The 13,210-nt window shown below is 33.2% G+C and overlaps 1 protein-coding gene across 5 annotated transcripts in view; it reads right to left on the bottom strand.

Annotated features, from left to right (window-relative positions):
* Positions 1 to 13,210, bottom strand: part of WDR17 (WD repeat domain 17) — a 112,967-nt gene that overhangs the window by 45,136 nt on the left and 54,621 nt on the right. For all 5 annotated transcript variants that reach the window (XM_032148947.3, XM_032148949.3, XM_032148950.2 and 2 more), the window contains 5 exons: positions 12,057 to 12,308; positions 8,523 to 8,645; positions 5,643 to 5,827; positions 2,684 to 2,852; positions 353 to 444 (listed from right to left, as the gene is read on the bottom strand). In XM_032148947.3, coding sequence (XP_032004838.1) covers positions 353 to 444; positions 2,684 to 2,852; positions 5,643 to 5,827; positions 8,523 to 8,645; positions 12,057 to 12,308 — 821 coding nt within the window. The remainder of the gene's footprint in view (positions 1 to 352; positions 445 to 2,683; positions 2,853 to 5,642; positions 5,828 to 8,522; positions 8,646 to 12,056; positions 12,309 to 13,210) is intronic.

The raw sequence follows: 13,210 nt of genomic DNA, 5'->3' as shown, positions 1-13,210 counted from the left end.
TAGGGCAATAAAATGATTCTCCTTATGTCAAGAGCTAATTAATAACAGAACCAGGACTATAATTTGGGACTTGCTCTGAGTTTAGTCTTCTTCCTATTATTTAGTATTTGCCTAGATTTTGTGGAGGATGACTCAAAAATTCCTTTGACTCTCTAATGCAACTTCAGGTGACTCAGCTACAATTTTCAGAATTCATTTTAGTATGTGAGTATTCTGTAGGATTTTCTTCTAATTGAGAGAATACACATACCACCTGATTATTAAGTGATATTATATTAAGAAATAAAAATATTTACAAAATACAAAATAGTATAAAACATTATATTATTCAGTAGCAATAAACAAATCTTACCTCATTAAATCGTTGTATAATTTTGCCCTTTTGAACATTCCAAATAAAAGCACCATTTCGGGAAGTTCCCCCAGCAATACAATTTAAACCACCTTAGGAAACAATTTGTTAGACATTATACTAAATGTTTCCCACAAATGTAATTCTTTTAAAAAATGTAACTTGTGAAAATGTAAGAACTGAGATTTGCAAACTAGTTCTTTAATTTTTTATAATGGAAATTATTAACTGTATAAAAATATAGGTAAAATAATAAAGTTAATGTATCCATTACACAGCTTCAACAATTATCAAAATATGGCCAATCTTGTTCTGTCTATAGCATCTGCTGAATTTATTTGGAGTAAATCTCTGACATCATATTATTTCATCCGTAAAAACTTCAGTATGCATCTCTAAAAGACAGGGACTTCTTTATTGATCAAGACCAAACTATCATGAATATTAACAATAATTCCTCAATATTATCATATATTGTCAGTATTCGTATTTCCATGATTATCTAGTAGTATTTTAATGGTTATGAAAGTATTTCTATGAACAGATCACAGGAAAAATACAGTTTCTCCATAAAAACATAAACAATGCTTTCTGTTTTAAGAAATAAAAAATATTTGTGAAAATAAAACTATTGCTAAGTAAGTAGATGGTCAAGGACTTAAATAAGTGCCTTTTGCAAGACAGTGAAAGAAGAGGTTTTCTCCATCAGAACAAAGCAGCAGCTGTCATGTGCTATCTAGGAATGAAAATATGGAGAAACTACTTAATGATAAATGATTATACACACTAAAAATGTTCTCATCATATTTCTAACATTTTTATATTGCTCTCCTTTTGGGGTTCTTAAATTATTGGGGATATGTTTCAAAATTTATTTGCATTTTTTTTCTTTTCGTCTGGTTTCTACGCTAAGATACAGAGGAAATTATGTAATTATCTACATCCTACTGTATTTCCATCCTTGTCAACCCTCATTTATCTTTTAAATATCATCCCCACTTACCTCAAAGTCATGATTCACCAGTAATCACATAACAGAAAATGAGAGAATTTCCATTTTCTAACATTTTTACTTTCTTGATGCAAATTCTCAATGTAGAGAGTGAAAGAATGCTGTAAGTCAGATTAGATCTTCTGTGTTGTGATTTGAAACAATAGTTTTTACAGTCATAAGTTTTATTTATGTTTTATGTTTCAGATAAATACTTTTGTAGGATGAAGAGTATTCAACTAATATGAGCTCTAGTGCAAGGTGACTGCACTGGCTGGTCCAATTCCTATATTGCTAGCCAGGGTAACCTACAGTGGAGGTGCATACTGCAATAATCAAGAGAATAGGCTCAGTTATGTTCTGCTTAAAGGACAAACATTGTCATTAAGAGTTGTAAGTAAAACCTTTTTCTATAATTCTCCTCATTGTAGGAGATGAAGGATACATAAAGCAGTGGTCCTTAACCTTTTTCGTATCATGAAACTCTGAAAATCTGAGTACTAAGATACTCTTTGACAGATATAGGCATATACACACACACACTAAAAATTATTCATAAATTTCTCAGAGATTCCCAAACTCTCTGATGAAATATAAAGCCTTTGGAGGCCCATATATTCAAAGTTAAGAATCCCTGTGTATGAAGAAATAATTTTAAAAATAAGGATGAGCTACATCCACATTACATGTAGTTATTGAATTAATATACTACTATTAGACCAAATAAGTAAACCATTACATATACTTTAAAAGTGAAAAATTAATTTAGGTGTGTGAAATTATTTGTTATGGAGAAATAATGTTTTGGGAGAAAATGTCAGAGGTTTCATAGGACATCTCTCCTTTGTATGTGCAGCAAGGTATAAGGTGGCATCTAAGATCAGAGATAAGATCTTATGATGGCATAAAAGTTCTTCAGTACTTCAAAGGTGGAATTAATACAGAATTACATGGTTACAAGTGAACTGTTACTTGATATATAACCATAAACAGGATTTACATTAAAACTTTCCAGAAAACGTCTATTATGTAAATTGTATTATACTTTTAAAGGCATAGCTATAGAAATACAACTAATATTAGACGGGTAAAGATGATCCTGATTTACTGTGGTTTTTCTATATGACTTGTTATATAGAGGAAAACAGGAATCAAAGTGCCTCTGCAGATACACTCTTCTTAAACCTCGCAAAAAGAGAATCAATAAATATGTTCACGTTAATTTGCTCTACATTCATTTAGAACAAGATGAGATCAAGAGGAAGAAAGTAACTCAAATGAAAATGAAGCTTTAAAAAGCCATTTCATTGTATTCCCAATCTCAATAAACTATCTCTTACCTGGAGCCCAAGAAAGGGAATAAATAACACCTTCATTACCCGGGGATGTGTACACTGCTGTTAATGTGTTTATATCCCAGACTTTTATAGTGCCATCAAATGAAGCTGTTGCTAAAAGATTAGGATCATCAGGTTTGAATTTGCAGTCAAAGATAGTTTCCACATGTCCCTAAGAATATGGCATAAAAAAGTCATAATTATTGAGGAAAATTCACATTATTAATAGACGAACCACAGTGTATACTCAAATCGACACATGTATACGGTTTTCCAAATATTAATGCAAAAATATATAGGCAAGAAAAACAGAAAACTGGAATCACTACAGTGATTGAATGTTCTCTGTGCCATTACTGTATTATTTTGTACAGACCTAGATTTTAGTCAACCACGGCTCCTCAAATCAGCAACTAAACTCAAAGATGTTCAGAAGTCTCACTTTTCAATTTCAATTCGGTGCAAAAGATATTTTCTATTTTTATTAAACTTACAGGATACTATGCTAGAAATCTATACAGCAATTAACTCTTAATAGTTACCATATGTCATCTGGCACTATAATAGAAGACCAAGATGAAACTCAAACTGAAAGTCATTTAATGCAAATATTCCTTTTTTATACTAATAACATACTCTGAAAGCACCTCATAATTTTGGCAGAAACAGAAGAATCAGGCATAACCCCAATTTTTAATGAGCCTTGTTCCGAAATTTTCTAGCAAGTCTATTCTTTGGAACCTGATTACTTGTTCCCATTACACAGTGATTTGGATCCCAAACACCCACAAGACTATAAAGTGGTATATGCAGATACATGTAAACATACACCAGTAAAGTAGTGCTTAACTACTGTGGGCCTTTGGGAAAATCCGTTAAGAGTCCAACATAAATAGCCGGAATTACAACTATTCTAAATGCTGGGGAATGGGAATCGAAATTTCTACTTTAAGCAAACGAAACTAACATTTGGGATCTAGAGACGGAGTTGAAGTACAAAGACAGGGTTTTCTAGTCCTCAACTAATAGAATAAGGGTAGAGAAGAAAGTCCTTAAAACTCTGTGTACTTCCATTAATACTGGAAATCACAACCCTTAGGAAACTAAAGTACTGTAAAGTTTCTCCTTTAGGTGGAGGTAAAGGAAAGAAAACTCTCAAGGGTTAACAAGAAGTAAAAATGTTGTTAGAGCCACTGGTTCACCTGGCTGAAGGTGTCTTAAGTGGTTATTTCCAATGTTAGGAACATAATCAAGGCAGGGACTTACACGCAGTTTTAAATGTTATTTCACTGCTATGCCTTAAAATTTCGCTTTTTGAAATATGAAAATTCACATCGCAAGAATGAAATTGTGAATGTTTTTCTGTGTTTAAGGTGGGTAAGACGAGGAAAATTTTGTGGCATTTTTCTTAATTTTAATGGAGCAAATATTCATATGGAAGTACACCTTTTAGAATGTTTATTAATAAGATTTTTTAAATTATGTAAGATTTTTAAAAATATTAATAATATTTTTCTCATCCTATGTAATCTGGAATCTTTGGAGATGCTTTATACATACAGCAGTTCAGAATTGTTTCTTCTGGTAACACTTTGAGAAATTTCAAATTTGGATCTGTGTTAAGAAAATTGAAACTATAAGGAAAAAATGACTGCCTCCTTCTGACTGGCAGACATTTTAAAGTGAGAAAAGCAACTGAAATAATTTATAATCAAGCGGCTTTTAGTATTTAGTATTCAGCATTTATTAAAATTATAAATTAACATAGATTTTAAGTAAAACATACTTTAATATGAAGTGTCATAGAAAATTTACTGAATTCAGATTGCATGACTTCTCTTCTACTAATATAACTTTTTATAGATTTGAGTGTATTCTTATGTTTTTCTCCCTTCCCTTTCATAAATTTGTTTGAAAACAAACTGTAATTTGAAGTATACAAAAAGTTTACCACACTAGGAAAGAGTTTATATAAAAAGAAAAGTTAAAGTGAAAAGAAAATTAAATCACTTCAAATGAATATCTACAAAAGGAAAATTCAAAAATAAGCTACAGATTATTTTAAAAATACTTTGCTATAAATCATTTTTTCATTTGAGGATAAAATTAAATGAGCAGTCTTGAAAAGATACAATATTACTGATTCTTTCTCTCCCTTCAGTTACAAGGACAATTACATCTCTAGATTCTTTTTCTAAGATCAAAGGAAAATAATTAGCATTTAAAGGTTTCTTAAATGTCCAGATTAGTCTAATTCAAACCAGTGGAAAAAGACAGGGGCCTTTTTAGAAACCCTAAAGTAGGGAAAATTAAAGACGATGGTTTTTGACAATATTAATTACAACACAATATGTATTATTGCATGTTTTCATTCATTCATTCGACAAAATTTAATAGTCTTGCTATGTGGCAGATACTATATTAGGTAGTGGGGCTGTACCCCAGAACACAACCAGACAAAAATGTGGGATCTCAAGGAGGTTGTATTCTATCTTATATAGGGGCTTAATTCTCATAAAAACAGAATTCATAGAATCACTTAAGTATCATAGCGATTCAACAATGGAAACAAAATCTTAGAAAACATAATCCAACCTTACTCAATTAACAAATGGGAACAATAAGGCTTTGAGTAACTGGCAGAGATCAATTTGTCCTTTCTCTTGAAGGGACTTTCTATTCTCATTTTGCTTCCAAAATACACTACAGCTATGTAATTTTCCATTGTACATAAAATATAAGTAGACATTAAGACTTTTAAAGTATAGTGGTTAAAAGTTATTTTAGTAGTTTTATCATCATTCTATGCATTTTCTAAAATGTTTCAACCAGCTACAATAAATTTCTAATATATTATTACCTACGAAAATCATTTCAAATAATATTAAGACAGGTAAAAGTAAAGATCATGGGTTTACACAAAAAAGTGTTATGTATAATAAAGGAATGACTACATACATACCAAGTCTCTAAGAAAATCCCACTTCTTAGCTCCCATATCATAAAGTCCAACTCCACCATCCAAGAAACAACACACTGCATGACCAGGAGGAAGAGAACATGCTCGATTCTGTGTCAAAGCTGGGGGTGGAACTGCTTCACTTGTTGAGGATGTATAATGATTTTTGGTTGGAGACTGGACTGAAACTAAAAAATAGAAGACAAAGAAATCCTATTGGAATGAAACCACAGAGCTTAATTTAGAAAAATTCTTCATTAAAAAAAAAAATCCAGAATCTGTACCAGTAAACCCTTTAGGCAATGATCATACTTTGTATCACATATGCAGTTCTTTGGGATTGCCAAAAAATGTGGTAATATAAGCACAAAATTGGATATTATTTTAAAGTACAGATGGAGCAAATAGATGAAAATTAGTGTGTTGAGGAATCACAATCTGTTGTGAATATGTGGTTTCTTATCACCCCATAAATTAAAGCTCAGCATGATTATTTCTGAATTATAAACTTCCTTCAAAATACTGACATAATAGCTTATTCCCTCTTTCCACACACACAAACATATATGCATATAATTTTTTCTTTTATTATAAATAGCTCTCTGCCAACAATTTCCAAACCAGTGAAAATAAGTTTTTTGAGATTATGCATAATTCATTTTAATTTATCACAAATTAAGAATCACAACACTATCTGACCTGCATTGGCATCTCAATTTTCTTTCTTCTTCCTAGATGTTTTTTTGTTTGTTTTTTCTTTTTACTGTTTATAGACTTGGATTTCTCCTACTTTTAATTACATAAATATCACTGTGGGATAAATATTATTTATCCCATACTTTGTCTTCTTCCAAAAAGCTCTTCCTTAGAATGTGAATCCAAATATTTTCTTGCAAACATAATCCAAAATAATGACACTACAGTAAATTATGAGACCAATCTATTATTAATTATACACTGGAATATGGAAAATATTTCTCAGTATTTTTTTTTTTTTTGAGACGGAGTCTTCCGCTGTCCCCCAGGCTGGAGTGCAGTGGCGCGATCTCGGCTCACTGCAAGCTCCGCCTCCCGGGTTCACGCCATTCTCCTGCCTCAGCCTCCCGAGTAGCTGGGACTACAGGCGCCCGCCACCACGCCCGGCTAATTTTTTGTATTTTTAGTAGAGATGGGGTTTCACCGTGTTAGCCAGGATGGTTTTGATCTCCTGACCCTGTGATCCGCCCACCTCGGCCTCCCGAAGTGCTAGGATTACAGGCGTGAGCCACTGCGCCTGGCCATTTCTCAGTATTTTTAAAATTAAAATACAATACAATTTTTCTTAGTTCATTTATTATGGATAATATTCATTTCTCAGAATCTGAGAATTACAGAAAGTCCAAACTAGAATGAACTACAATGACAAAAGAGGCATTTGGTAGCAATGAATTTGGTTCACTAAAATTTTGTTGATTGTTTAAAAATTAATATAATCCATCATTGGTTTTTCTAACACTTTAATTGACATTATAGGTGGGTTAGACAACTTTTATGCACCAATCTATTTGTAAATCATGCTTTTCAGAATTCAGCAAGTATGTTTATTTTTTAAAATTTCATTTTCACAATTGTTCTTTTTTCCATACTTTCTGTTATATTAAATTGAGGGAAAAACCTAGAAGTCAAACAAGAGGTAATCTGAAAGGAATTGCTCGAAAATGACAAGACTGGTATATTATTCTTTATATTTTCTAACTTTGTCTAATGGACATGGGCTACTTTTATAGTAAGAAAAAAAATGAAAGAAAAGAATCTGGTATTTCAGACATTCCATGACATGGCAGTTCAAAGCTCCTAAACAAATAACGGAACTAACAATGACAAAAATATTCCAAGATCCCTAAACAGTAAGCCAGCATCCAGCATATTACTTCTCAAGTCCTAGTATTTCTAGACCCTCCAGTTTTCAGGCTCTAGATTTATTAGGGACTTCACTATTTTGTACAAGGGGTATAGGTTCAAATATAGAGATTTTCTACTACTTGCCATTGCCTACCAATTAGACACCAAAATAACATTACTTTGAATAGCCATTGCTAATTACTTAGTATATTATAAAGATAGAGTAAGAAGGAAACAATCACTCTAAAGTTTTCATCACTGAATTCCCTACCCCATGTTTTTTACGACGTATTATACAGAATGGGAACACTACCAACCATGCAGAGTAATCATGATAGACTTAACTGGAAGTCTATTACTTTTCCCTCATATTTGAAAAAAATTCTAATTCTAAACCTCCCCCAAATTTCCAGATTTTTTCTTTTTATAAATTAAGTATATTTTATTTTTTCTTAATTACAGACGCAATGAATGATACAGAAAATATATACAGAAATAAAGAAGATACAGAAGATCCATAATACTAACTACTAACCCAGTGACAACTGGTATTCAAATATGTAATAGGTATTCTAGATCCTATGATTTGAATATTTAGGTTGTTTTAACTTTGTTGTAAACTGTACAGATTTTAAATGAGCCATATTTAAAACATAAATTCTGCCAGTTCAGATAATCTTATTTAATCTTATCACTCTTAACATTTCTAACTTATTTTCATCAATATCATTGATTCATCTTTTCCATGTAGATAATCTGAAATTATCTAAATATTCTTACTTAGTAGCATTAAAAAATGTAACTTGACTCTAAATATTTTCAATTTAGTAATAGTAGGTCTTGTGTAGCTTTGATGGATCCTCGAGCACATATATTATCAAAGCCTTTTTTAAAAATTGCTTTTCAGTGGCATATAGTATTTGATATCTCACTATACCATTTTATTTGATAGAAAATACAATATTTTTTAAAAATTAAAATTTTGATAACATTTTTACTTACACTTTTTTCTTGGAGGAGAATTAAGTACATGTAAGCAGTGAAATCCTGTTTTCTTTAATTTAACATTATCAATAGGTGTTGTTCTTGAAACATTCCAAATGCGTAAAACACCCACTTGAGAATCTAGTCAGATCAGGCAAAAAGCATATTTTAACAGATTTTGTATGAAACTAAAATGCCTAGACATAAAAGTATAACAAAATTTCAACTGGAAATATTTTAGGACTAATTACTGACATCCTTTGAATAACAATACCATACAGTAATACAACCAAACAACTGAAATACTATTTAACCTTTAAATTTTTGGCATGTTTTACCATTTTTTTGCTCCAAAACCTTTTATAGGGTTAGAAACTGCCTGTTTTGGCAGCTTCCTCCAATAAAGACCATTATAATAACTCAACCACAAAAAAAGACCCTATTGACACACGCTTGTTCTAGGAAATGGCCAGCCACAGAAAACTGTCCATTTCCAACCTCAAATCATCAACCTTTCCACCTTTGAAATGTTTATAAACTGCTCCACTGTCCACTTTCAGCCATTAAGGATTGTCAAATATACCTGAAGACCAATTAGACAGTCTCCTTTCTTCCAAAATTCCCACCTTAATTACTGCTTTGGAGAAGAGTCTGGCAGTTCCACAAACGATTAAATATAGAATTACCATATGACTTAGCAATTCCTCTCCTTGACAAACACTCAACAGAATTATAAGCAAAAATTCACACCAAAACCTGTACATACATGTTCACAGCAGCATTATCTATAACAGCAAAAAGGTGGAAACAATATATGTGTCTATCAACAGAGGAATGGATAAACAAAACCTGCCATATCCATATAATGACATATTATTCAGCCATAAAAAGGAATGAAGTACTGATACATGCTATGACATGGATGAACCTTGGAAACTTTATGTTAAGTGAAAGAAGCCAGAAACAAAAGGCAACAGACTGAATGGTTCCATTTATATGAAATGTCCAGAAGAAGCAAGTCCACAGAGATAGAAAGTAATTAGCAGTTTATGCTTACACATGTGAGTATCAGGGACTGTAGGGAGGGAGTAATGGAGAGTAACTGCTGATGAGTACAGGGTTTGTTGGGGGAATAATGATATGTTAATTAGACAGTGGTAATAATTGTAGAGCTTTGCGAATATACTAGAAACCACTGAACTGCATGCTTTAAAAATGGTGAATTTTATATGTGAAGGATATTTCAGTAATAGTAATAAAATACAATAAAAATTTCCATGCCTATTGGGCTGGGCATGATGGCTCATGCCTGTAATTCCAGCATTTTGAGAGGCTGAGGCGGGTGGATCACTTGAGGTTAGGAGTTTGAGACCAGCCTGGCCAACATGGTAAAACACCGTCTCTGCTAAAAATAGAAAAATTAGCCAGGTATGGTGGCATGCGCTACAGTGCAATCTCAGCTACTCTGGAGGCTAAGGCAGGGGAATCACTTGAACCCAGAGATGGAGGTTGCAGTGAGCCAAGATTGCACCACTGCACTCCAGCCTGGGTGACAGAGCGAGACACTGTCAAAAACAAAAAATTCCATGCCTATTATTAATTATATCCTGAAATGTTAAAGGCAATTAAGATATATAAATTAAGAATCCATCTACTTTCATGTGCAGTTGCCCCTTGTTATCCATGGGAGATTGGTTCCAGGACCTCCCATAGATAACAAAATCCATGAATGCTCAAGTCTCTTACATAAAGTGGCATATTATTTGCATGTAACCTATGCATGTTTTCTCGTATACTGTAAATCATTTCCAGATTATTGTATTAGTCTGTTCTCACACTGCTATAAAGAAATACCCAAGACTGGGTAATTTATAAAGAAAAGAGGTTTAATTGACTCACAGCTCTGCATGGCTGGAGAGGCCTCAGGAAACTTACAATCATGGTGGAAGGCAAAGGAGAAGCAGGCACCTTCTTCACAGGGCAGTGGAATGGAGTGAGGGCAAACAGGAGAAATGCCAGACACTTATAAAACCATCAGATCTCCTTAAGATCTCACTCATTATCACGAGAACAGCATAGGGTAAACTGTGGCCCCCATGATCCAATTAGCTCCACCTGGGTCCAGCCTTGACAGCTGGGGATCATGACAATGACAATTCAAGATGAGATTTTTGGTGGAGACACAGTCAAGCCATATCACTTGTTGTACCTAATCCAAAGCCTACACATCACATTACTCACATGGGTTCAACGTAGTACTTGTCACACTGCAAAGTCAGGTTTTGCTTCTTGAAATTCTGTGGATTTTTTTTCCCCTAACATTGATCATTCACAGTTGGTTCAATCCACAGATGCAGAACCCACAGATATAGGGTGGTGTCACTATTATGTTAAGTATTAAAGAAGTAAATAATTTATTTTAAAAATTTGAGAGGATAAAGAGTCTTTGCCTATTATTTTACACTAAGCAAATATGGGAAGTATTTATAGAGTAGCTGAAAATATTCTGTTTTTTCAGAGGTCTCTCTCTCTGAACACAATTAAATGGTAAAAGTAGAGAGTCATTTAGTTTCTAATTATTCCTCAATTCCCCCATCTTCCGATCCCCTATCACTACTTAGCTTTGCTAATTCTCTCATGACCTCTTGACTAGGAAAGCATGAAGGAGTATCCGTTCAACCCATGGATCAGTGAGTGCTATAGTTTGAATGCCTCCCACAAAATTCTTGTGTTATAAACTTAATCCCCAATGCAACATTGTTAGGAGATAGGGTCTAATCAGAGGCAGTTAGGTCATGTAGGCTCTACTCTTATGAATGGATTAATATAGACAGTGTAGGAGTGGGTTATTTATTGTGAGAGTGGCTTTGTTATAAAAGCAAGCTAGGTCTCCTCTTGCTTTCATACTCTTGTCCTCTCTTGCTTTCAGCAGCACAAAGTTCCTCACCAGATGCCTGTGCCATGCTCCTGGGCATCCAGCCTCCTTAGATCAGCCTTAAACTAATCTAAACTAGGTTATAGTTTAGATTACTATAAACCTTTTATGGTGTTAGATTACTATAAACTATAAACCTTTTATGGTTTATAGATCACTCAGCTTGTGGTATTCTGTTACAGCAGAATATTCTGTGGTATTCAGTTATAGCAACACAAAATGGACTAAGACCGTGAGGCTAATAAAGCTCCCATCAGGTAACTGCTTTTCTGGTGAGTACCTTCACTGTCATCCTACCATGCCTGAAATGGAACTGTCTTTGTCTTTTGCACATACACAGATATGCTCACATGTGTGCACATATATAATATATTCCAAGGTATTTCCAGAAACCTGGCAGAGTGGACCTTATTTTTCATTTTTATTTGTCATTTCATTTGATTTATCATTAATGACATACAATATAAATAAAAGTACACTAGTAATTTACTGCAATAAATAATAATTGAGGTATTAATACATTTTACACAAAATCAACCTATAAAGGACAATTTCCTAAATTCAATGAAAGAATATATACACATATTTAAAACTCTGGGTTATGGGGATTAGCTTACCTCCAGTTATAAACATCCCAGGAGCACTGGGAACCCAGGCTAAGCACTGTACAGAAGCTGCTGCACTGGGAAGATTAAATGTTGTTATGCAAGAAAGTGATTCAGAATCTACCAGGCGAATTCCATAATGCAAATTAACCACTAGAAGATAATCAGTAGATAGTGGGTCCCATTCCAAGGCCATAACTGGATCCTCTTCATCTGTCCCTTCAAGAGATTCAGGTCTCAAAACATGTTTCTGATTTTTATTACCTATTAAAATACAGAGATAATTATTTCCAAAAAACTTGCAAAAAAGATCAATAATTTAGATGATGCTAACTTTTTCCTTGTACAATATCTATCTCTGAGGGTATTGAAAATACAAATGTGGTACTTATATGCAGAAGGCATAACTGACATGTGAATGCAGAAAGATCTGTTTGTCTTAATGATGAAAATCAGGCTCAATGCTCTGTTTTGGCAATTTCCAGTGCCTTGAATGTGTCTCCCATTTGTTACCGAAAAGCGGTAAGAAAATATACAGATAAATAATATACTCAGATCTTGTCAACAATTACAAATTTCACTGGGTTACAGCAGCATAGAAATAGGGAAAATGCTTATTGAAATGAAGAATATCATGTAGTGATTTAAAAGGATAAATGTTAGAGCTGGCTGACTGCCTGGTTCCGATCCTAGTTCTGCTTCTTACTAGCTTTGCTGCCTCAGACAAGACACTTAATCTCCCTGTGCCTCAGTTTTGTGGTTTTTTTCTTTTTTTAATAATGGAGAATATAACAATACTTATCTCACAGAGTTTTAAAAACGATTAAATGAATTTGATTAAAATGTTTAGAATAGTGATGCACATTTTAAACAGCATCTTAATATTTACTGTTATTCCTTTCTCATTCATCTTATCATCTGCCATAATTATAATTCACACCCGACCAACAGTACAAATAGGGAAGCCAGAAAGATAGGGAGTTAAAACAAGACTAATTAAATAAAGCAAAGGATCATCAAACAAACTTCTTGTTCTTTGTAATTTATGTATGCAACTGGACATATGAAAAAAATAATTCTGCTGAGATACCACATGGGAACTCCACTGGGCAAGTCCTCTCATTCTCAAGAGAGGCAGTGAAGCATCTAGTTAGAGAGACTACAGC

Source organism: Hylobates moloch, unplaced genomic scaffold, assembly GCF_009828535.3.
Source record: "Hylobates moloch isolate HMO894 unplaced genomic scaffold, HMol_V3 SCAFFOLD_3, whole genome shotgun sequence".
NCBI classification, from domain to species: Eukaryota; Metazoa; Chordata; class Mammalia; order Primates; family Hylobatidae; genus Hylobates; species Hylobates moloch.
The sequence above is the reverse complement of the archived record's forward strand: the minus strand, read 5'-3'. Positions and strand labels throughout refer to the sequence as shown.